General features: G+C 47.2%; 1 protein-coding gene across 1 annotated transcript in view; it reads left to right on the top strand.

Moving 5' to 3' along the window:
- Positions 1-25,967, top strand: part of specc1 (sperm antigen with calponin homology and coiled-coil domains 1) — a 93,787-nt gene that overhangs the window by 22,368 nt on the left and 45,452 nt on the right. Inside the window, exons 2-3 of the mRNA XM_056284766.1 lie at positions 9,725-9,897; positions 10,269-10,404. Of these exons, the coding sequence (XP_056140741.1) occupies positions 9,748-9,897; positions 10,269-10,404 (286 nt within the window). The 5' untranslated portion in view covers positions 9,725-9,747. The remainder of the gene's footprint in view (positions 1-9,724; positions 9,898-10,268; positions 10,405-25,967) is intronic.

Here is a 25,967-nt window from a genome sequence, read left to right on the forward strand (position 1 = left end):
GCACCCGGAGGAAACCCACGCAGATACACGGAGAACATGCAAACTCCACACAGAAAGGACCTGGGATGGCCTGGGGTTCGAACCCAGGACCTTCTTGCTGTGAGGCAACAGTGCTAACCACTGGACCACCATGGATGGTGCCTTTCTGCAGACTGTCATAGGTGGATCAGGGAAGATTTCTTTTAACATCGGATCACTGTGCATTATGTTCCAGTTGGGTTTAATAAGTTGTTTAATTTTAAGGGCACGGCGGCTGTACTGTATTATAAAGAAGGGTCTGTAGAGCCCTTTATAGTGGCATGGGTCTTTATCTTTAGAGGGTCAGGACATGAGTGAACGTGGCTTGACTATTGAACCGTATGTAGATTACTGCTGGTGGATAGGCCCAGTCCCAAAATCTGGATTTCATTTCGTCAGCCTGCTTCTCAAAGTCTGACCCCGCATCATAGACGCATCTTAAACGCTGGAACTTTCCAAAAGGGATGTTGTTTTTAAGTCCCTCTGGATGAAAACGGTCCACCCTCAGCAACATGTTCCTGTCTGTGCTTCTGCGGTACATTGTCATGGGAAAAAGACCATTCTCATCTATAGTGATGGCCAAGTCCAGGAAGTTGATACGTGTTTTGGAGTTGTCAATTGATAATTTTATATTTGGGTTGATGGTGTTGATGTAGCTATAGAAATTTAGTCGCTCACATTCATTGCCTGACCAAATCGTGAGGATGTCATCGATGTAGCATCCGCAAAATATGCTTTCCACTAGAAGTGCTTTGGAGGCGGGTTTAGTATTGTTGGTGCAGCTCTTGATGGACTGATTGGCACCTGTGTCACCTGTCTGACTAATGAACTGAGCATCCTCACGTCATCCTCAGCTCATTGTACCGTGCCGTGGGCATTTTTTAACAGTCCTTCTCGGACATGTCATTGTAATAAAGACTTTTTAAGCTGAGGGGTACCGTAGTTTGGAGGGAGGTTTTTCTTCACTCGACACCAAAGAGCCCCCGACTCCAACAACAATGGAGGTAATATAGACCACGCCCACAACTATCCTTCTAAAAAGCCAGTTTTCTGGACTTAGCCTGTTCTAGCTGAGTGAAATGAACAGTGAATGCCCTCGAGCTGCTTGGTCATGGCGTCTACATTGCTAATGGTCACTTTTCAGCATTTTCTTGTGTGTAAATATCTTATGAAAGCACCGATGATAATTCCCAAAATATCGTTTGATTTTTGTCAGTATCGCCCAGCACTACCAGCTGTTTAGGCCTTGTTCAGACTGCAGGCGAATAGGATTTGTTTCTCAACTCGGATCTTGAAGACAGACTGTCCGCACTGTTTGCAGTTGATCAGGTCGGATTTGTGCGTCCAGACATCACCAACCCCCCCTCCAGGCAGCGCCCCGACCAACCAGAGGAGGCGCTAGTGCAGCGACCAGGACACGTACCCGCATCCGACTTCCCACCCGCAGACACGGCCAATTGTGTCTGTAGAGACGCCCGACCAAGCCGGAGGTAACACGGGGATTCGAACCGCCGACCCCCGTGTTGGTAGGCAACGGAATAGACCGCTAAGCTACCCGGGCGCCAGACATCACCAAGCTGTCTGCATGGGTTGCCGTGGTTACGACATAGGCACGAGTAACTACGTACACTGGTGACGCGTCGTTGTGTGTTACGTTGCGAGTGACGCTAAAGACAGTTTGAAATCCGAGTTGGGCGGCCAGAGCATCCGGACTGAGACGCGTAAGTAGAAATCCGAATGGAGCCGCGTTTCAAACCACCTACAAATGTGGTTTTGATCCGATTTGTTTGCTCAGGTTACATTATTCTGTGTTTAGAAAGGCCCGCCGTGTACGGAGCCGTAGTAGGGACAAGGGGCGGAAAAAAATAGGGGGCGGAAATATATATATATATATATATATATATATATATATATATACACACACAAACAAATAGTTAAATAACTAGTTAAAATGACTGGAGCGGGACATCGAGCAGACCCGTTGTCGCTTGGATAACTGACTAAAGACGGAGCCCGCCCAAGACGGAAGTTTTCCCGCCCAACCTGGTGGCTCCATTGCTTACAGAATAGTGCGGGTTCCATTTCCGCTCGGGTACAGTATCGACTCGGGGTCCTTCGACTACATATGACGTCACGGGTTACGTTGCTAGCTAGCGTTGTTTAACGCTGTGTGTTTTTACAATCCACGTTGCCATAGAGTTGGTTAGTAAAGGTGCGAGAGCCGAAGGCTCGAGCTGCGTCTAACGTCAATCTACTGTTTCCCGCTGTTCCTAAACTGAACTAGCCCCTACCCAAGCCCCCACCCAAGCCCCCACCCAAGGCCCTACCCAAGCCCTACCCAAGCCCCTACCCAATCATAATGCGTGAAGTAGTGATGTCATCTGTAGTCGCAGGACCCCAAGCACATCCGGTATCGAAAGCGGTGTTGTGAAACTTACTGTACAGTTGCATTAACATTTAGCAGACACTTTTATCCAATGTGACTTCACACAAATAGTCGGATAAATAAATAAATGGTTAAAATAAACACCGTCTACCTAAAGCCTAATGATATGATGATGATGATGATGATGATGAAGGCAAAAACCAACTGGAAGTTAGCTTCTTCGTTGGTGAAAAAGGTATTGCGAGAGAACGCAAAAGTATAGCGAGGATGCGTTCCCTCGCAAAAGTATTGCAATTGTGAGGGGAGGCAATAGTTTCGCGAGGGAGCGCAAAACTGCCCCCTAATTTATTTTCCTCACCATGTGCCTGCTACGGCTCTGTAATGAATGAATGAATGGCTCAGGAACCTTCTTCTTTCGACTTGTTCCCTGTTTCCCAGGGGGGTCGCCGCAGCCGATTTGATGGTTTCCATCGTCACCCTGTGAGGGTACAGCACCGATGGCGGTTTTGTCAATCCGCGTAAATGATTTGGCTCAGGAACGAGGCACAAAAATAACGCCATAGATTTCCGCAAGAAGGCCATCGTGTACTTTGATTCAACGGGAGCTTGCAGGATATTGTTGTTGTGAGTTTTCTGTCAGATTGAAGTGGCTTTGGATAGCTATTCAAAGCTTTTTGTTTTATTTTCATATACTTCATTGATCATTAATTATATTTATTAGGCCCCGTGAAGGCCTGGCGGCCTGTCCAGGGTGTCTCCCCGCCTGCTGCCCAGTGACTGCTGGGATAGGCTCCAGCATCCCCGCGACCCTGAGAGCAGGATAAGCGGTTTGGATAATGGATGGACGAATGGACGTCTCATGTGGGTTATTTTTTATTGATTTATTTATCTCACTGTCCAGACTTTCTAAAATAAATCCGGATACAATCTGGATATGCCAAAAAAAAAAAAAGGATTTGGACTGGTAGTCTGAACAAGGCCATAGTTAGCATCAGTGAATAATAAATCTGTCTGAACCAAATGTGTGATACTGTCTCCATGTTGAAAATGGATAATGCCGTGGTAAGAGTGTGGACTGGCAGTAGTTTGGGTAAAATGTCTGACTTATAGACACAGGAAGTTCAGTGCTAATGCTTCCTCTTTCTGCTGATCAGTCCCCTCCTCCTCGTCTCATGTCTCTCGTCTCATCTCCCTGATAACCGCAGACTGGAGATCCCAGCAATGCTCCTCATATCATACACACACACACCGTGAGCATTTGCAGAAGCCAGAGACACATGTTTAACACACGTGGAAAACGAGAGAACGGTCAGGAGATGGTCAAGAGTCGCCCCCCCCCTCCCCCATGCCTGCAGTTATTTTTTGTTTTGGCAGGCTAAACAGTCAGGACAGAGACAGTGTTTCCTTTGTTTGTTTTGAAGTGCTGGTTGTCAGGGGTAATTTTTGGTTTGGGCCTTCTTTTCATGGGTTGTAACTTGAAATTGTTATTTTAATTGAAGCTCAAACTCAAGAGTCATGTTTAGCTGTTCCGTCTGTGTAGCTACGGGGATGTGGGGGAGGGGGTGGGTGCAGATAGACGCTTTAAAATAGATGCTGCAAAAGCATCGCTTTTACAACGTCAGTGTTGAGCGTCCTGTCAGGATTTGATGTAAATAACATGTACTAATGTTAGCTACTCAGTAGAGAACATGCCGTCATTGCTAGGCCTGCTTCCAATTTCAAACTTCGCACAATGAGCCTGTATTGTCAACAAAGTCAGGCATCAGTTGTGCTTTGCATCTATAACGCTGTGTGCTTGTTATTTGCCAGCAGTTGTCGTACTTTTCTTACCGTAGTGCTACTGCTAAATGGGTAATGAGAATGGCCATTGAGGAGGCCTGGAGGGGTTTCACCATAATTTTGGACTTTGGACAAGGCAAGATAATACAGTATTGTGGATATGGTCGATCATTTTTGCAAAAATCCATTTGTCCATTGGAAAAGGGACCGGTGTTGCACTGTGAAGGGTGGTCGCGAGTGCATCAGCGGAGGAAAACTAACTGGTTCGTTCAAAAACGCTGAATTGTGCGTCGTTTAACTTAGCAAACATGTAGAGGTGGGCCTGCTCTTGGCTTGTTGTTCCGGAGCTGCAGGACCCGTCTGATAATGACAGTGCTCTGTAGCTGGCCAGGTCATAAAGGACAGGTGTTGTGCGAGGGGTTGGCTCGTCCACTGTCTTTCTGATAAGTAATGATCAGTTGGGCCCGGGAGCTCGTCCTCTCTCCTTATCGCCTCTCAGCAGTCTATAGTCCAGCAACGGCAGAGAGGTTTCTCCGCTGTTCTGTACCCTTTTTTTAGCTTCTCCTTCGCCTCTCTAGCTTCAAAGAGCGACGTAATTAAGGCCCAGAGTAACCCCATAGTTAGGGCCGTGCTGACTGCACATCATATTCGGCTAGTTCGCTTCCTCTTTCTCAGAGCAAATTCCTTTTTTTAGCCGTCCGCCGGCCTCCCTTCGCCCAAAACCCAGATTTCATCATCCAACACGGTAGTTTTTCTTCCTCCCACTGGCAGCAGTGTAGAAAAATGTCTGTCAAACGGTTGTTTGCCGCTGTCATCAGGACCGCCTTCAACTGTGAGGCGACTGATTCAAACTCGTACAGACAGGCGGTTGCTCTGAACTCCGTCAGGCAGCTGAAGTTCAAAATGCAACGGGCTGGCTCTCTCTCTGGCTCTCTCTCTGGCTCTCTCTCTCCGTCTCTTTCCCCCTGTCTTTGTCTTTTTCCCCTCTTTCTCCCTCGTTCTTCTTCCCTGTCTCATTTTCTCTCTGTCTTTCTCTTTCTCCGTCTCATTTGCTCTTTCTGTCTCTCCCTGTCTTTCTTTCTTTCTTTCTCCCTCTTTTCCCTGTCTTGTTTTTTCGCTCTCTGTCGTTCTCTGTCATCTCCCCCCCACCCCCACCCCCCGTGGTAGTGCGGTAAATGCATTTGTGAATATTTTAAATCTCACAATCCCAAAAGTGTCCTTTTTGTAACTTGTTTGACACTGTTTTTCCTGAAAATATATAAATAAAGGTATTTTTAAAATTCAAAAATTCTCTCTCTCTCTCTGTTTCTCTTTCTCTGTCTCTCTCTGGTTCTGTCTTTTTTTTCTCTATATCTCCCTCTCTGTCTGTCTTCTCTCTATATCTCTCTCTCTGTCTGTCTTCTCTCTCTCTCTCTCTGTCTCTCTCTCTCTCTCTGTCTGTCTTCTCTCTCTCTCTGTCTGTCTCTCTCTCTGGCTCTTTTTCTCTTTCACTGGCTCTGTCTCTTTCTCTCTGTCTCCTTTCTCTGTCTCTCTGGCTTTCTTTCCCTGGCTCTGTCTCTTTTTCTCTATATCTCTGTCTCCTATCTCTGTCTCTCTCTCTCTGTCTCTCTCTCTCTCTCTCTCTCTCTCTCTCTCTCTCTGACTCTCAGAAGACACATTGGCTTTCTAAGTAGGCTGCTGTAAAGTGGGACATAGTCGACTCCTGAGACGCTGGCCTCGTATCACTGCAGTGGAACATGGACAGGCTGTCTTTACAGAGCCAAGCCCTCCATTTAAAGAACCTTGCAGTAGTGCAAAGGATGTGAGAACAAAGTAGTTCAGACCCACTGTACAGCCCAGTAGGTACTGGCTTTCAACCCAACTTCTGCAGGCTATTTCCTGACCCGGCGGTTTGGTTTGCCAAGATAAAAATTATTCACCTTAGAACATTTCAGCGGTTTTCAGGTCGCTCTTAGGTCAAAGTTAAAAATAAAGAGTGAACCAAGTTGCTAAATTTTGCCGCACTTCTTAATCTGGTCTATGTGGAGCTCCTGGCAGACTGATAATTGTGTGCTGAGCCTGTTTACCATATGAAATGACATGAGATGAGGTTTCTGGTTTGGAAGAGTACAAGGACAGGCAGGAGGTAGTCACAGGATCGTGCTTTGAGAGGGGCCTTAGCATCATATGATGGGCCAGCGGGACACACACACACACACACACACACACACACACACACACACGCGCGCAACACTGCATACGGTTTAGTCTTAATCAGATAAATCTGTAAAGATCTGCGAGTGTTCCTTGATTAAGCTGCAGTGAGAAGTGCACCGACCACTGGGAACATCTCACTCGCCCTCCTCCACCATGCCGGCTTTGTCCAAGAGCCTCCACAGTCCTCATATTCCTCCATGTGGGTTGTCTGACGTCACCTTACATCATCACGTGTCATTTCGGGCGCTGAAATGATCAGTCCATTAATCGATTTGTCGACTTACGGAGAATGAAAGGGTTGCCCTTTTTTGGAAATTGATGAATCATTTTAGTCGTCGTTTGCTGGATGCAGCTTCACAAATGCTAACATTTCTTTGCCTCCCTCTGTTTTATAACATAAATATACCAGCCCTACTTTTGGCGGTTTCTGACTGCTGGTCAGACTTCGTAAACAATTTGAAGACGTTGCTTTGGGCCCTGGGAACCTGTGACGGACGTCTGTCATTATTGTCGACATTTTATAAACTATAGGCACATTACCGACAGACAAAGCGATAATGCACATAATAATCAGTTGCAGCTCCAGTCATGTTCCTGTTAGCACTGATTCGGTGGTTCCCGCCCTGCGGTCCGTTAGCCTACTGCAGGATCTGGGGTATCTTCATGACAAACAAGGACGGAGAGCATTCAGGACAAGTTGCGTTTGCTCGTCTGAATCCTCCACAAATATAATGAGTTTGGTGCAGGGCTGAAGAGAGAATGCGCACCATTCAGTTGACAAGGAGGGTCAGGATGTCCCTGTTAACTGGCCTCTGGTTTTACCAATAGATCAAGTTAACCCAGCAAACCCCCCTCCCCCCCACACACACACACACCTCTAAACAAACGAATCGAGGCAATCCTCTGGGAGCGCCGTAGTTCAGTACTGTTACCGGGGTATTTCTCCCCGCTGGAGTCACATCTGCCCCACTCAGCAGACTTTGCTTTACTTGCTCACTGCGAAGTTGAATAAGTTGGTGACTGGACGTCACTTTGTCCACGAATTTTCCAACTACTGTAAACTACAGCCGTATCCTGTTTGAGATCTGTGCAGAGCCCCGGCCTTGTAGCTGCAGCTGGCTGACCCACAACCTCTGCCAGAGTAGTCAAGACCCTTTTCAGACTAAGGAAAGAGGTTGGCAAATCCAAATCAATCAAACGCATCGTTTGCTGTATTCAGTATGTTTTACAGACTTGGGTTAATACCACATGTAAAGCTGATGCCCTTCTGGGTGGCGTGACGGTCTAATCCGTTGCCTACCAACATGGGGATCGCCGGTTCGAATCCCCGTGTTCCCTCCGGCTTGGTCGGGCGTCCCTAGACACAACTGGCCGTGTCTGCGGGTGTGAAGCCAGATGTGGGTATGTGTCCTGGTCACTGCACTAGCGCCTCCTCTGGTCGGTTGAGGCGCCTGTTCGCGGCGGGAGGGAGAACTGGGTGGAATAGCGTGATCCTCCCAGGTGCTACACCCCACCTGGCAAAACTCCTCATTGTCAGGTGAAAAGAAGCGGCTGGGGACTCCACATGTATCGGAGGAGGCGTGTGGTGGTCTGCAGCCCTCCCCGGAGCAGCAGAGGGGGTGGAGCAGCAACCAGGGCAGCTCCGAATAGTGGGGTAATTGGCAAAACAATCCACCTCGTGTGGTGAAGCAATCTACTGGTGGCGAGATTTCACAACGCCAGTGATTGACAGCCAAATTGTTGCCGCTGGAATCTAGCGTCGAGGGGACGACTGGAAGAGATGAGAAGAAACTTCCCCTGGACCTCCATACCTCGTCTTATCATCTTGAGGTCCGGCCTCGCGAGACTAGCCCTCCTCCCTTCCTGTAGAGCTGCACTGCGCTGGCCCTCCAAGCTCCAGCGGTTTGCATCTGATCTGATAGCGGCGCTTTATTCTCTCACTCCTCCCTCTGGCAGGAAGTCGTGCTGCTGGGTGGTTCCTGGTTTCACCCCAGCTGCCCTCAGGAGCCACCGTTGGTCTGTGTATTTTGGAACGGTCACAAACTCCTGTCAGTGGCAGCGTTGCCGCCAAGCCTCCCCACACACACTAGACAAAGTGTGTTTCCAAAGCTTATTAGTTTATTATTAGATTTTTATTCCTAACAAAGACGTGTCCTTCACATGACTGTTGTAGACAAGGAGTTGTTGCTGAGTTGGCTTAAGTGTGTGACAGTTAAGGCTGAGCAATATTGTGTTGAGGGGGGGGGGGGGTCAACATTGCAATATTTTGGCTTATTGCAATTTATTTTCCTCTCTTTTTCTCCCCAGTTGTACTTGGCCAATTACCCTATTTTCCTTGCTGTCCAATTCACTGCTCCACCCCCCCTCTGCCGAGCCGGGGAGGGCTGCAGACTACCACATGTCTCCTCCGATACACGTGGAGCCACCAGCTGCTTCTTTTCACCTGACAGGGAGGTGTTTCGCCAGAGGGACGTAGCGCGTGGGAGGATCACGCTATTGCCCCCAGTCCCCCCCCCCTCCCCAAACAGGCGCCCAAACCGACCAGAAGAGGCATGAGTGAAGCGACCAGGACACATACCCACATCCATTTTCCCACCCGCAGACTCGGCCAGTTGTGTCCGTAGGGATGCCCGACCAAGCCGGGGGTAACACGGGGATTCGAACCAGCGATCCCCTGTGTTGGTAGGCAACAGAATAGACCGTTAGGCTACCCGGACGCCCCTGCAGTATTACCATTTTAAAGAAGAAAACTACTTGCACGGTTTTACCCCATATCACCCTATCAGTGGTTAGGGTGACTTGAGAAGGGAAATGGGTGTTTTTCAAGAAGTCATTAAATCCGGTAGAATCATATTTGTCAGGTGTGCAAGAATATTCTTCTTCATGAGTAGTCATAAAAAAGCGAGCCTTGCTGGATTTTCATTTTATAGCAAGCGGTGAGTTTTAGCATAACATGACTAATGGGCCCGGTTTGCGTCCTTTGCAATGTGGCTATTGCACATGTGAGTGTTGCGATGTCAAATCTGAAACGATGTGTGAAGAAATGTGAAGATATTGTTCAGCCCTGCTGACAAGTAGATGGAAAATCCTGCTTTCACTTATCGGAGCGCGCTGGAATTTTTGTGGGTGGTCATTTTGCCAAGTTATAGGAGAGAATGGATCAAGACTCGGTGTGTTAAGCGTCAATGTTTTTGCCCTGAATGACCCCGTCCTCAGCTACCCTTTATAGAAGGTGCAAAAGGAAGTGGGGAATGCCACTACCTTATTACTGTTACTTTTACACATTGGCTATTTACAGTATATAAAGTCTTCCTCTGTCTAACTCTGCCTCTCTCTCTTCCTCAGGTTGAGGTTGCAGACGGACAGCCATGTTGAAAGGGGGCACCACCAAGGTGGGGCTACCCAAGCCAGGGCTCCAGGAGCGGGCCAAACAGACCTTTGCTCCTTCCACCACCTCCACAGCCATGAGGACCTCCAGATCCTCCAACACGCTTGCTTCAGACCTGCGCCTCAGCAAGGTTAGCAACAACCACACAACGCACAATGGAGCTCAATGCAGTGATTTGTGAGACTGAAATCACCGAAGTAAATACAAATATGACATATTTATGAGATTGACATCACCGAAGTAAACGTATCTGTTAATTTGTAATGGAGTATGATGACCCTGCGGGGGGTCTCATCTCCAACTCCCCTGGGGAGTTGGAGATGAGACAAAGGAGGCCATTTTGGCTCCAAAATCTGGATGAATGATTTCATTCTTGGTAGTGATTCGGTTCTTGTCTGTCTAGCTTAAGGTCTCTGGGACCTCGGTGGTATTTCATGAACAAGTTGGTTAAAAACAAGCCCATGTTATCGGTGTTTACAAGGGACGTGTCTTGTGTTGTAGCTGAAGAGAGCCAGTAGTGACGATGCCCTGACCAAGCCGGCAGTGGGGGCCGCTGCCTCGGGCTCCCGCATGAAAAAGACAGTCACCACCGGAGCCATTTCAGACCTGGCCGAGTCCCGGTCCCGGAGCATGACTGGTAGGGGGATCTTATCACAACAGACATCTCTTTGTTTTTCTGGAACAAGTCTGCTGGGCCGCTCAAAGTTGTATTATGTAAATCGGTTTTCATGTGATGTCCGGATATTTCAAACAGGTCGTTGCGTTCACATGTTGTGAGCAGGGTTTGGATGCACAGTTGTACTGGGCGTCAGATGCAGCTTTTGAATTTAGGATGGAAATTCTCCTTTATGGTTTGTTAGACCTGGTGTGTTTCGTGTTCGTGTCAAGAAAAAGGCTTAGTTCATTACAAGGTCGGCTGAAATGTTCCACAAAAAAAAAAAAAAATCTTGGCGTCTCTTTGAAACCTGAAGGTGAGATGCTGTTCCACAGTGTCTGCTGAGGGTCACGAAAAAGCCACAACCCAACAGCAAACACAAGAGGGTTTTTCTCACGTTGATGTAAGACACTGCCTATTGATCGATCGGTGTTAAAATCAGTGAGGCTCAGTGACTTGATTTTAGTGTGGTCCATCCCACTGTCTTGCGGACGGGTAGTATTGTTAATTCTGGCCACTTGCTAGATTTGCTTCACCAAGCATATTTGTCTCTTTTCAAGTCAAAATAGCTCATTACACTCAATGTCAGACAGTCACCCAACAAGCAAAATGTCTTTGAGCTATAAGGACTTGTTTTTAGACGGTGCATCTTGAATATCTTGTATTTCCATTAGATCCAGTGGCAGATTTTTTTTCACTTATTACTTGCAAAAAGCTCTTTCTATTGATTATTTTATTTCTTATTTTTGATGGGCCATTTTTTCCAGCTGCAGCTAGATACATATTTTTTTTTTCATTAAATATGAGCAAATTAAGTCATACCCCTATCTATCGGCACGGTGACGCAGTGGTTAGCGCAGTCGCCTCACAGCAAAAAGGTTCTGGGTTCGAGCCTTGGGGTAGTCCAACCTTGGTGGGTCGTCCTCTGTGTGGAGTTTGCATGTTCTCCCCGTGTCTGTGTGGGTTTCTCCGGGGGCTCCGGTTTCCTCCCACAGTCCAAAGACATGCAGGTGAATCAGCCATACCAAATTGTCCCTAGGTATGAATGTGTGTGTGCGTGTGTGTGTGTGTCGGCCCTGTGATAGTCTGGCGGCCTGTCCAGGGTGTCTCCCCGCCTGCCGCCCAATGACTGCTGGGATAGGCTCCAGCATCCCCCGCGACCCTGAGAGCAGGATAAGCGGTTCAGCTAATGGATGGATGGATGATGCCCCCTATCTTAATTCAAAACAAGTAGCGTCACACGAGTCTAATGTTTTACCGTATGTGGTTAATGTAGATCTGCTTTTACGTGACGCGTGATTCTCAGTAGGTTCGTTTCAGTCGAATAAAGAGACGCGCATACATACCAAACAAACGGTAGGACGGGTTTTTCAGCTGTATTATGTCAGGGTGCAAAGAGGAAAAAGTTACGGGGGCCTTTTAATCATCTCCAGATAACTATGTTATTACACACTATATCCCCAGCATTCACCATGACAGCCGAGTGTGGCCTACTAGCTATAATGGCCCCTCATCCCTCATTCTTAGTAGTTTGTCGAACCCTTGTGTGTATATATTTAACCCTGCTAAATATAGATACACTCATTTGTAAATTAGTGGCACAAGGAAGGGGAAAAATGACAACCCTCCTCCCATTTTCCCTATTTTTCTTTCTCCGTCTGGCCTACTCTCCCCGAAATGCAAGACGATGCCTGGAAATTGTCACGTCTTTCACACGTGGTGACGAGTAACACTTTGCGTTATTCTGATCATTGAGATGATTACTCTGAGCTTTTATGTATGTTTATTTTACATGGAAAGACCCCTTTTCTCATCTCTTCTTGCACTGTTTGAGTAGCTGTTGTGTGCAGTTGAGACCCGTGGCCACTAGGGGGCCACAGCACACCGCTACAGCCGTTGGTCTGTGAAAACCGTTGCGGCGCTGCTGTGCGCTGGCAGCTGAGGAGATGCTCTCCCTCCTTATGTCCTCTTTCCGTTTGGCTGGCCTTGTCGGGGGATGCAGGTGTCTGTCTGAGGGTTTTCTGTGTTTTGCTCCAGAGCGGTGAGAGCGGACACGTTCATGACCCGCTGTCCTGACAACATCTGTCTGTCTAGCTGCGTGAGCAACAGCCTCCTTTCTGGACAAAAAGTGGAAAATGTGTGTTTTTTTTCTTTACATGTTCTTCCTTTTTCCTCAGACGCGAGCCTGCGGGACAGGAATGAATTACGGCCGTCGGTCGGGTCGGGAGCTCCGCATAGCCACGTTTGTCCATTTTGATGGGTTCGAGTCTGTGTGTTGTGTGTGCGTCGGTCTTGTCGGTGTGCTGGTGTCGGTTCTGTCAGGATTCGACTGTGGGTTAGCAGAACATTGTGGATCGGAGAAGCGTCCATCTGGTCCGCTTAAATGAACGGGGAGCCTCTGCGACCTCGGCGCACCGTTTTCTCCCGCCAAAGCCTCATTCCATCCCGTTTAGGTCATATTCGGAATATGCTGTTCATTCCCTTTTCGTGTCACGCTCACAGTTATTCTTGGATATGTGAATAAGCAGAATAACATGGGAGATAAACCCAGCACAATGGGACAGGGTGTGTGTAAGGTGTGGTTAAATGTGTCCTATGCGGGTTGGCTGGTCAGTAAGATGCGCCTGTGCCCAATTAACCACTCCTATACAGCAGTGGTCCTCAACCTTTTTGGGGTCCTGGACCCCCTGCGTATTTTTGATCTACCCTGAGGACCCCTCCACCTGATCTTGGGGGAGGGGGGTTGCAATCTGATAGAAACAGTGGAAACTGCATTTTAAATTGCATTATAGCATTTATTCAGTCTTTGGGGCAAAAATAAGAGCTTTCAGTTGTAACTTAGATATAGTTAACAAAACAGAATTCTTATGCAGTAACTTTCAGATATATGTAACAAAACAGAATATGTATTCAGTAACTTTCAGATATATGTAACAAAACAGAATATGTATTCAGTAGCTTTCAGATATATGTAACAAAACAGAATATGTATTCAGTAACTTTCAGATATATGTCACAAAACAGAATATGTATTCAGTAACTTTCAGATATATGTCACAAAACAGAATATGTATTCAGTAACTTTCAGATATATGTAACAAAACAGAATATGTATTCAGTAACTTTCAGATATGTGTAACAAAACAGAATATGTATTCAGTAACTTTCAGATATATGTAACAAAACAGAATTCTTATGCAGTAACTTTCAGATATATGTAACAAAACAGAATTCTTATGCAGTAACTTTCAGATATATGTAACACAACAGAATATGTATTCAGTAACTTTCAGATATATGTAACAACAGAATTTTTATGCAGTAACTTTTAACAATGCAAATGGGAGCGAGATCTCTTATTAAAATACAATAAATTGCACTTGTGAAACAGATGTAATTAGAGAAAAAAGCCCTGTTACCCTTTATAGTTTAGGTAGATAAAGGTCTCCGTCACATTTGAGTAAAATAATCCTATTTCTATAAATGTCATAGGATCTTTTTTTTAAAGATATTTTATTTTCACGGACCCCTTGCAATTACACCACGGACCACTAGGGGTCCGCGGACCCCCGGTTGAGAAACACTGCTATACAGCACATGTGTTTAGCTAGGATACTGGTCTTTGGCACGCGACAGCATGAAAAGACAGCTTACCGTCCCGAAAGGGGGATGTAAAGTCGGTCATCAGGACCCAAACGTGTCCATCCGACGACAACCTCAACAAATCGGATGGTGAAAAATGTTTGAATTCTACTCTTCCATCTGTGCTGCTGAGATGAAAACATAACAGGCCTCGTGAAAACATCTCGCCTCCAAACGACAATAAAACACTGTAAACGACAAACGACCGCCTAAGAACTGCAGGTGTACAGAACACACGCTGAAAAGTGGTGTGTTGCATTTCTAAACTGAGGTTTCGGGAGTTGACGCGGTGACAAGTCTCAGGATGGATGATGGCTCTAATAGTTTATTGGTCTCACAAAGAATGGAAGAAACCAAGACCAACACGTTCTGGTGTGTGTGTGTGTGTGTGTGGTTGCCTGTACAGGTGTGGCAGGCCAGGTATGACTAAATCACCGCAGCCGTGTTTCATCCGTCTGACGTTGAGGAGGCATGCAGATGTTTTACGGCTCAGGTCACCTGCAGCTCTTTGTCTTGTACCCCAGAGTGCAGATACTGGGCATGTTTTGGTCTTTAGTCTTTGTATGACATTATATGGGGGGGGGGGGGGTTGTGGTCCATCGCCACATGGCAGTATGTATGTACTACACACGGTAACGCTGCACTTTGCACTCGGGTCTGTCGCCCCTCTGTAGCCGACACCTCCTTCACTCCCAACCCATTCACATGGCTTACACAACGAGTTGCACAAGTTCACGTTTGTCGTGTAATCTATTGTTTGTAGTTTATACGACAAACGTCATACTATAATGCAGCGTCGGTGTGCTGTTTTTGCGCTGTGTGTCGCCTGAAATGTGCACTGCTGCATTTTGACAAATCCCCGTATATGCTGACATTAGTGACCGGAGGGGTCCTGATTTTGCTGTTAGTTTTCTTGTAATCACATGCGCAGCATTTTATTGGCTTTATTTGCCTAGAAAAAATAATTTTACTTGCTGAAAAACACATAATCACAAAGGTGCCTCGGTTCATTAACCAATAAGTTGTACTTCAAGATTTTCTTCAAACTGTATTTCAAGCTTGGGCGTCCGGGTGGCGTGGCGGTCTATTCCGTAGCCTACCACCACGGGGATCGCCAGTTCGAGTCCCCGTGTTACCTCCGGCTTGGTCGGGCGTCCCTACAGACACAACTGGCCGTGTCTGCGAGTGGGAAGCCGGATGTGGGTATGTGTCCTGGTCGCTGCACTGGCACCTCCTGTGGTCGGTAGGGGGCGCCTGTTCGGGGGGAAGGGGGAACTGGGGGGAACAGCGTGCTCCTCCCACGCGCTACGTCCCCCTGGTGAAACGCCTCTCTGTCGGGTGAAAAGAAGCGGCTGTGACTCCACGTGTATGGGAGGAGGCGTGTGGTAGTCTGCAGCCCTCCCCGGGTCGGCAGAGGGGGTGGAGCAGTGACCGGGACTGCTCGTGAAGAGTGGGGTAATTAGCCAGATATAATTGGGGAGAAAAGGGGTGGGGAGGGCAAACTGTATTTCCAGCTTATAGATTAGACGTGTAATCGGCAGGAGCGAAATATGGCACTTGATAGATGGAGCCATTTAAAGGGACCTGATAGCCTTGCAGATACTGTAGGAACATCTGGGTTGTTGGAAGCGGCAGGGGTTTGTTAGTATTAATTGTGCTGCTCACAGTAATATTTTTTTTGGAGTGTTTGTTTATACTGTGTGTGGACGTTGTGTTCTGGTGAGAGATTGCGTCTCCAAAGACCTGTTGTTGTTGCAGGCAAACGAATCGATTACAAATTGACAAAAGACTCCAGAGGAGATGCAGGAGAGAGGGTCCAAGTATGGCTCACGTGTTCTCTCATGCACACTGTCAGAGCATGATCCGCTTGGGATCAGGGTCCCTAATTAGCAAAGTTGCATTCAAGTTTTTTAAAGACCCCCCCCCCCCACACACACACACACCCAAGGACTTCTGCTTTGTATGCTCCATGATAAATTCATTACCCTTCAAGTACTCGGTCTGACCTAGTTTGGGTAGCTATACAATGTTTGGGGCCAGAATTTTCTCGAAGCTAATTTGTGATGAAGAGCATGCCGTCATTTAAAAGAGGGCATACTGTTGGGATTGTGTTATTCAGCTGCAAGTTGTTCCGTCTCTTCCCTCGGGCGGAGGTGTATCCTGCATGCAAAGCAGGCTGACCGTGTATGTCGGGCTTGTTTTGCAGCAGCGTCTGCAGCAGGCGGTTTACCAGCGCTGCACAATCACAGTCATTAGCCAAGCGGCGGGTTTGTTGTGCCCGCTTCAGATCCCTTCTGTGAGTTTGAGTTTGGAATCAGTTCAGCCAGATTTCATTTTATGCACCTAAGAGAGAAAAGGAAGACAATTTTTTTGTCGTTACACCAAGTTTTTGTCCTTATATCACTGAAAGATGCTCGGCTTTGGATTTTTTTTTAACAAGCACCACATGCTCAACATGATTTATTTGTCATTTCAAATAAATCATGTTTGGTTATGTTTAGTTGTTAATATCTGCTTACAGCGCTAAAACGATTTAGTCAGTCGGCAGAACATCAACTGATTGTAATTTTGGTGATCGATTAATCATTTTAGACACTTATCAAGTGAAAATGCCTTTCTCTGATAATAAAAAGAATACCTAAGGGGTTTTTTTTGGCTGCTGGTCAGACTAAACAGTTTTGCTAAACCACTTTGGGAAGATGGCGGTGTGAATTTACGTTTGCAGCGGCCTCACCCAGTGTCGTCCATGCAGTCTTTGTCCATGTCTGTCTCTTAAGTTTGTGTCTTCATTTGATGGTTTGGAGAGCTGGCGCTGGATCAGCTGGGAGAGCTTGGTCTGCTGCATCCTGTGGGCCCAGGGACCATGGCCCTGCCCGGAGCTGTGCCCGAGGAGGACGCACCGAGGGCGGTCTGACAGGACGCGGAAGCGGGGCAGGCTAAGCTAACTGCTGGCCCATGCAGACCGGCAGTTCCGATAACACTGACGGCGGTCTGGTGGCGGCCTCACCTAGCATTGACTGTGTTTTTGGTGTCGTCGTGTGGAGTGTGGGGAGTTGTGTCGAAGGTGTCTGGCTGGGAGAGCTGGCATTGGATCGGCCGGGGGTGCCTGGTCTGCTGTGTCTGGTGGGCCCAGGGACCACGGCCCTGCCCGGAGCTGCGCCCAAAGTGGAAACACCGAGAGCGGTCTGACAGGAAGCGGGGCAGGCTAAGCTAACTGCTAGCCCATGCAGACCGGCAGTTCTGACAGTCATCCTGGCTGGCGTTTGTTTTTTTGTTTTTTTTAGTTGGATGTATGTGTTCTTGTAGTTTTTAGATGTGTTTTTGTGCGATATGGGCAGTATTGACAAAATCAAATATCACAATACTTTGACTGAATACCTCGATTCCTGGGTAGGTGAAGCTCGTTAGCCTCGTCAGGCAGTTCATCTAGGAGACGGGAAACTGATTTAAAACCTCCGCTGCCTTGCGGGTATACTCGTCTATGGGAAAGGCTTCGGGAAGAAAAATCTGCACCCGTCTCCATTGCCAGTCGTCTCGCTAGTCTTGCCACTGGCAGTAGGTGGTCTCGGACGAGCGAGTGGGGTTGATGATGCGCAACTCTCCCTCCCTTTAATCATCGCGTAAGTCATCTAGTCATCCTGTGACGGATGACTAGATGGTCCTCGTCGCTGCGACGGACGAATAACACCTCAACATCCATACTGTGATGATATGTTGGGATGACTTATTGGTTCTAGTGTAAGATATTCACACAAAAGATGTCGATAAAGGACCATTAGTAAAGTGGCTATGATGACCAAGCAGGTAGAGACGGTCATTGTTCATTTCACCAGAACAGACGAATAAGTTAATTTGTGTAGTCTTGCAGCCTTTAAGACCAGGGAATGACAACACTGACGTTATATCACCATAGTGCCATCATGTGATATGATAGAGGATATTGGTATGGTATCAGTATACCGGCCCGGCTCTGCAGCCATTCTAAATGGAGGACAGTTCGTGTATGACATGATCACATGGCTTTTTCCCTGCAGCCTTCCTGTGCAGTGTTGCCTCCGGGTTGGGCATTCACACCGGAGCTTGTCAGGACGTATGAAGACACGCAACGAGTGGACAAGTCAAACAGGTCTCCGTAAAAAGCCAATCAGTCGGTGGAAAATTGAATCAGGCCCATCGAAGAGGCACGCTTTACCAACCATGCATGCAAGGAATGAAAATCAACATGTCAGCCGCCCGGCCTCTCTCGTTGCGCGCCAAGTCAACCGAGGTGGCCTGCGATGGGTTCTCGTGAGATAATCCACTCAGAAAAAGTCAAGTTTTGAACACAGATTGGGGTGGCGGCCCGTGATATTTGAACCGTGTGATGTCGTGGCGTGATGTTCTCATGGAAATGTCTCGGGCGTGTTGGCTTTTTCTTTTTATGTAGGAGAGAGATAGGATTTCTCAGTCGCTTTTGTAGAAATGGTTGGCGCCAAAATCATCTTCATGCCATTTCAGAACAGATATCTCCTCTGGCATTCACACTCTGTATCGGCTTGACGGGAAGCCTGACTTTACTGAGGAGCGGATCTCCACAGGTCCACACGGCAGACGGCAGATCCCTTTCATCATGGTTGTTTGACAGTAATGGAGTTTTTATTCTTTTTTTACAGTGAAAGTGCTGTTACAACACCTTTACTAATTAGGTGACGAGTAGGAAATCTAAAAAAATGTCATTACAGACACGTAGTGCTTGATGGAGTGCTTGATCATCCATTTGGCATTGGTCCCCAGTTATTTTGATGGGATATTAGCAGGCCAAGGTTTTGGGGCTGTCCTTTTTTTTTACTCGTCTAGCCAAATGTATTTGTAAAGCCCTAAATCACAGTCGAGTCCCAGAGGGCTTTATAATCACAATTACGTTCGGTGCAGTGTGTGACACCCCCCTATCCATAGACCCTGGATTTAGGTGAAGGAAAAACCTCAACAGACAAAAAAAAAGAAAAAAGAAAAGAAACCTCAAGAAGAACATCAGAGGAAGAATAGAAATACAATAAGCATTGCAGGGACAGAGTAAGCGTGCATGAACAGGTTTACAATAACCTCTAAATAAGACAAGAGTGCACACATTCTCGCAAAGCAATGCAGAATTTATATTTATACAACTTGCAGAATATCTACACAGATATGAATAATAATATTTATAAACAAATATTTTAATAGCAGCAGGTGATGAAGGCAAAAAAAAAGACATTTTGCATGTGATAAATCTCACTGTAAGGCAAGACACATTTATTTGTATAGCACATTTCTGCAACAAGGCAGTGCAGAGTGCTTTACATAAAGCATAAAAGGCATCAAGACAGAATCATAAGGCAGTAAAAAGACATTTAAATACAGTCAGATGAAACAGGAGATGAAAAGTGACAGTGCGGTGTAGGATGAAAATCGAAAGCGTCAGATTTTATTTAGTCATAGGCAGCAGGAAACAGGAAGGTCTGCGGCCTTGCTTTAAAAGAACTTGAGAGTTGCAGCAGACCTGCGGCTTTTCTGGGAGTTTGTTGCAGATATGTGGTGCATAAAAAGTGAAAGCTGCCTCTCCATGTGTAGTTTGGACTCTGGGGGCAGAAAGCAGACCTGTCCCAGACCCTCTGAGAGGTCTGGGGTGGTTCACAGTGCAGCAGAAGATCAGAGACCTATATTGGCCCTAAACCATTCAGGGCTTTATGAACCCAGAGCAGAGGTTTTAAAACCAGTTCTCCGACGGACAGGAAGCCCGTGTGAAGACCTCAGAACTGGAGGGATGTGATCCACGTGTTGGGCCTTAGTGAGGACTCGAGCAGCGGCGTTCTGAATCTGCCGCAGCTGTTTGACGGGTGATTCAGAGACCTGTGAAGACGCCGCTACAGTAGCCGAGTCGACCGAAGATGAACGCGTGGACAAGTTTTCCCAAATCCTGCTCAGACATAAATCCTTTAATTCTCCTTCAGGTGATAGTAGGCTGACTCTGTAATTAGCTTACTGTGGTTCTATAAATCCAGGTCTGAGTCCATGACTACACCAAGATTTCTGGCTTGGTTTGTGGGTTTTTTGTTAACATTACCGATTGTAGCTGACTTTTAATCGTTCTTCCTTGGCTCCAAAGAAAATTACTTGGGTTTTATCTTTTGTTTAATTGAAGGAAATCCTGACTCAAGAGAACAATCGTTGATTTGTTCAATGCACATACTCAGCGCTTGCATGGGATTATAGTCCCCTAGCGATATGGCTATGTAAATCTGTTTCGTCTGCATAATTATGCAAACACATTTTGATGTACACAATGTTTCTGAAAATCAAACTAACTCTGAAGTGCTTAAGAAACTACTGATGCACAAGGCCTTCAGAAGTATTTCGTTCACTGCATGCAACTGTGCTTTTCCATCTTTTTATTGTGGCTAGTCAATGAAGATGATAAATTCTGACCTGCACACACATGACAGCATCCATCCATCCATTATCCAAACTGCTCACCCTGCTCTCAGGGTCGCAGGGATGCTGGAGCCTATCCCAGCAGGCATTGGGTGGCGGCCGGGGAGACACCCTGGACTCACACGCGTGTAAAGTGTGCGCACCCCCCCCCTCCCCACACACACACACACACTGAAAGAGTACAGCAATGGGTGGCAGGACCTAAAAGGGTCAGTTGAGTGACACAGTCAGTGACCCCACACACACACACACACACACACACACACCCCAGCCCCTCCCGTCCTCCTCATCACAGCATGGTGCGGCTGGTAGTGTTAGCTTTGTTAATGGACCGTTGTCTCTTCCCCACTTGTCAGTCTGCAGACTCGGCTGTGCCTGTTCTCTACCAGACAAAGGGTTAAAGCCCAGCCTCGTCCTGATGACTTATTTAAAACGCTTCATCAATATTTCAGCAAAGCTTTCGCTTGGAGAGTGCCTGTGGAGAGGAGAAGATGGAAGAGCTAAGACCGTCCTGCTCTATAAATAACAGAGCTGGTGAGGTGACTGGGTGGCTCAACTTTATAAATGGTCACTTCATAGACTGGTGCCTTGACCGGGACTGTCCAGCCACTGCTGCCTGTCACAGTGATCGGACACAGAGTGAGCCTTTTAAGAAAAGCCTTAATGAGTCTCTTAAATCAAATCTACTTTATTGTTTTACATTGACCCATTTGGCTAACACTTTATCCAAAGTGACTTACAAAAGGACAGTTTTAGCACCTTTGTGATTTTCTCGTTACTCAAAGAGGTGCACATTTGTGCACATTTCTATTGCTTCCGAGCATATCCACCGTGGAAAGCTGCCTTACAAAAGCAACAGACTAGAGAATTGGGGCTATCTGCATAAAGATAGACCGAGTCTTATGAGGCTTGCCGCGCACAGACAGAAACCGTTCCAGTGCCACTTCTGTTAGCACACGATTTGATGTTGAATGGTCCCAAATAGGAGAGAATGTAAGAATGCTAGTTTCTGTTTTTTAGGCACTGTTTGACAGTCGTGCTCAGCGCAGCCAGGTTGTGCAGGTGGGAAGGCTTAATGACGTCGATATTCAATCAACAGATTTGTATTTACCTCATATCCAGTGATGCTACATCCCGTGTAGTGCGATATTACATCCTGTGGTGATCCTACAGTGCATGTTGAAATCAACAGCAAGCAAGCAACAGAAAACGAAGAGAAAGCAAAAAATGTTTGTCATGGTCAGTAGAGGAGATGCATCGCATGTGCATCATGTACACGCATACTGGTGTCATTCGTCGTAGTCACTGTAGTTTCTCTGTTGGATTTCCAAGGTCTGACGTTAGCTCCAGTGCTATGGAAACAAACGGTAACCGTGTGCATGACGCCTTGCCGGTGTTTTGTCAATATGTGCTACCTGTCGAGATGTGCTACCTGGCAGTTCTGCGCATGGTTAGGCGAGGTTAGGTTTGGACTGCTATCGATTCACGCTACAATGGCATTTTTCGACAAGGCAGCGTAAATCGTCAGAACAGCGGCACTACGTGGTGCGCAGTGGCCTCATAGCGATGATGGGTATACAAGTTAAACATGTGACTTCAAGTCAGATTTGCTATTACACCGAACTTTATCTGATGCGTAAAGCTAACCTCTTATTGACTCAGGCGAGACTGAGTTAGTTGCCAAGTGCACAATGTATTGCAGCGAATTAAGGGGCAGCCGGGAACCCGTCGCAGCCGAGACGCGAATCCGGGTCGCCTGCACCACGGGTGACTGCGCTAACCCGTCGACTAAATGGTCCGACCCGTTAGCCAAGGGCTAGCGAGTCTACTCATTCATGATCGTTACACTACCCCCCCCCCCTCCTTTGGGAAGCGTGTCCCTGGGCTACAGCATACCAGCTCCGTCATGCCTCCGGGTGCACACGCTTCTGGTGGCTTCACAGTCTCACCATCCCACTTCTGACACCAATGTAGCAACCCGGGACGCGAACCCGGGTCTCCCACACCGCGGGCGACTACGTTAACCAGTCGACTAAAGGGTCCGACCCGTTGGCCAAGGGCTAGCAAGTCTACACGTCTGTGGTCGTTACAGTATTGTAGGTAAAATGAGAATGAACACGGGAGCAGAAAAAATGGCGGCTAAACCAGTTGTACCTAGCGGCACAGGATCGGCACCGTTTCCGGCAGCTGTAAACCTCTTGGCTGGAGGAGTATAACGCAGAGAAAAGCTTCTAATTTGTAAGTTTTACTCAGCTGAATGGGGTCGCGAGGCTAAGCAAAGTTTGGGAGACGATTATTGAAATGGTCAGCGGCGTAAAACCCGACGGTTGCTAGCACCATCAAAGGCGTCCAAATGTGTTTCAAAGATATGGTCCAAAAATCAAAAGATGAAGCAAATTTCAAAAGGGCAAAAACCCCAGTGTCGGGGGGAGGACCCCTGCAGAAGCTGAAAATACTATAAAATATAAATGAATATAGAGATTTATGGCATTGAAGGTGTTCAATCAAACCTACTGTTGCTGAGGTGGTTAGCTTTCATTACTCAAACGGCCTAAGCACAATGTTGAAAAGTACGAGGACTACTGAAGAATATAAGAGTGTCTTTATACCTCAAGGTATAAGTTGTCAAGTACTTAGAGGAATTGGAGAGTGATATTTAAAGAATGGCTTGTCGAAGAGATATAACCTGCCCTGTTGATAAGTTCTTGGCAGCTCTTGAAAACGCAGCTCGGTTCAGAGCACACTGGTTGGTTGGTTGACCTGTCACTCAAAGCAGTTCTCCTGGTTCTTGTGGGTGTTTGTCCCTCAGCATGCCTTCCTAATGACCGCACGACCCCAACACGTCCCTTAGGCCCCAGTCACCAGACAGACAGTGTCTGAATCATCAGCACTTCTCAGCTCCCTATTCTGTCTGCTGGTCTGTTTACCTGTTATGCCTATTGTATCTACCCTATTTGCTTGTCTGCCATTCTCTCCTCCTCACCAGTTCACTGAGAGGTGGTTCACTGATTAAAACATGGACCACTTCCTCTCTTTACTAATATTCACTTCTCCCGCATGCTATTGGCTGGCTATCTGGACAACTGAATCCACTCCGCCCCCTTTCTCTGCCTTGAATAAGAAGAGATTTTCTGTCATTTTTTTTACTGTTTTCATTCATAGTGAGTCACGGTGTGTTCCTCCCATCGTCCCCGGCCTGGTTTTTTTTCTTTTTCGTTTCTTTCTCCCCAGTTGTACCTGGCCAATTACCCCGCTTTTCTGAGCCGTCCCGGTCGCTGCTCCACCCCCTCTCCCGATCCGGGGAGGGCTGCAGACTACCACATGCCTCCTCCGATACACGTGGAGTCGCCAGCCGCTTCTTTTCACCTGACAGTGAGGCGATTCACCAGGGGGACGTAGCACATGGGAGGATCATACTATTCCCCCCAGTCCCCTTCCCCCTGAACAGGCACCCCAACCGACCAGAGGAGGCGCTAGTGCAGCGACCAGGACACATACCCACATCCTGCTTCCCACCCTCACACATGCCCAGTTGTGTCTGTAGGGACGCCCAACCAAGTCAGAAGTAACATGGGGATTTGAACCGGCGACCCCCGTGTCGGTAGGCAATGGAATAGACCGCTAAGCCACCCGGACACCCGGCCCCGGCCTGTGTTGTGTGAGAGGTCTGCTCCCAGTGACTCTTGGAGTGGAGGTGGAATTTTAAACAGTATCGAAGCATCCTATATGTTTCAGCATATCTGCTTGCATATGCAAAACATATATTTATGTATCCCAATGAGGTTCATCACATATTTCAGACCTCATTTTCTGAGAAAATTTAGGCCACAGAGTCTCGTTATCACTAATTTAGACAAAAATCTGTCTTATATAGCAATTTCCGAATGTAATCCCGATACAGTAACATTAAGAGACAATAAGGGAGAATATGAATTGTTGCCCAGGGGGTGATGGCATGGAGGGTGTCGTCAGGTTGTCGTGTTGTACGTGAGACCTTCCTGCCAACACCAGATGGTTTACCGTCTCCTGTTCCTCTCTCCTCGATGGCTCGCAGCCCCTATCTACGGCCCTATGACCCTTCGTGTAAGCACGGACATGAGAGAAAGCGGGGAAAATAGGCGACCTCCGCGTGCGTCGCTTAACCTTGAACCCAACAGCCATAGTGACAGACGAGGGAGAGGGGGACTGAATAAGTGAAGGAGCATATGGGCCCATTGTGTTAAATTTCATCTTGTGGATATGCTACACAATGAAACCAGACAACAGACGCACAGCTCCACCCCCACCCGCGCGTATGTCGATGTGTGCGTGCATGTGTCAGCGTTCGGAAGGCGATGGTGGTGGATGTGGTACTGGATTTCCTCATACCTGTCAGATGAATTACTCGCATGTCTCATTCCCACCGGGATGCCTTGGCCTGCAGAAGCGCTCAGCCGTGACAGACGCACACTGACATAAACCGTGCAAAGGCAAACACACTCAGACATGCAGATGGACATGACCAAATATGCAAGTACAACCGCCAACACCTCTCCTCTCTCTCTCTCTCTCTCTCTCTCTCTCTCTCTCTCTCTCTCTCTCTCTCTCTCTGTCTTCTCTCTCTCTCTCTCTCTCTCTCTCTCTGTCTTCTCTCTCTCTCTCTCTCCGTCTCCTCTCTCTGTCGCTCTCTCTGCCTCTGCAAACTCCCATATAATCATGTACTGATGAAGCCACATGATGTTTGTTCAGTACAGATAAGATCCTGGGTAAACAAGAATAGCACATCCTTACTCTCTATATGAAGTACGCTATGAATTATGGGATTTACCCTGTATTTAGGCGTCTCACATAGATTTAGACATAAACACACCTGGTGCCTCATAAGTCTGTTGACCAGAGTTTTTTGGCACTGTTTTTTTTTTTTTTTCAACTTTCCCTCTCGAGGAGATTGCAACCCTGAAATGTCCAGCAAAAAATGGGAGAGAGGGAGAGAGACGGGATGGGGGAGAAGAAAGATAAATTGTGTTGCCAGATCTTGGACGAGAGGCATGTGGGGCCATGGAGATGGACGTCCTGCGGTGAGGAGAACATTCTTAGCTGGATTAGAGAAGTGTTTGTTTACCGAGGTGGATCTGCTCCTCCAACAGCAGGACAGAGGAGATTTTATATATATATATATATGAGGAGGAAGCTGAAAATGGATGCTACACCATTTCTCAGATTCATCAAAAGGATTAAGAACACATTCTGGTGTAGCATAAAATGCCTGAGCGGTCTCCATCGGACGTGGGTAGAAACTTACCCACATCTACCCTTCCTACCGCTCTCTCGCTTGGTGGATTCCAAGAGCTCGTGCTATTCTTAGTAGATGGAGCTCAAAACAATTTCCACGTCAGATTTATTCATTTTCTGAGGAAAAGGCATGGTTTTACCTCACGTAGACTGATTTGACTGGTAGACTGGTGATTACTACT

This window comes from Lampris incognitus, chromosome 8, assembly GCF_029633865.1.
Source record: "Lampris incognitus isolate fLamInc1 chromosome 8, fLamInc1.hap2, whole genome shotgun sequence".
In the NCBI taxonomy this organism is placed as follows: domain Eukaryota; kingdom Metazoa; phylum Chordata; class Actinopteri; order Lampriformes; family Lampridae; genus Lampris; species Lampris incognitus.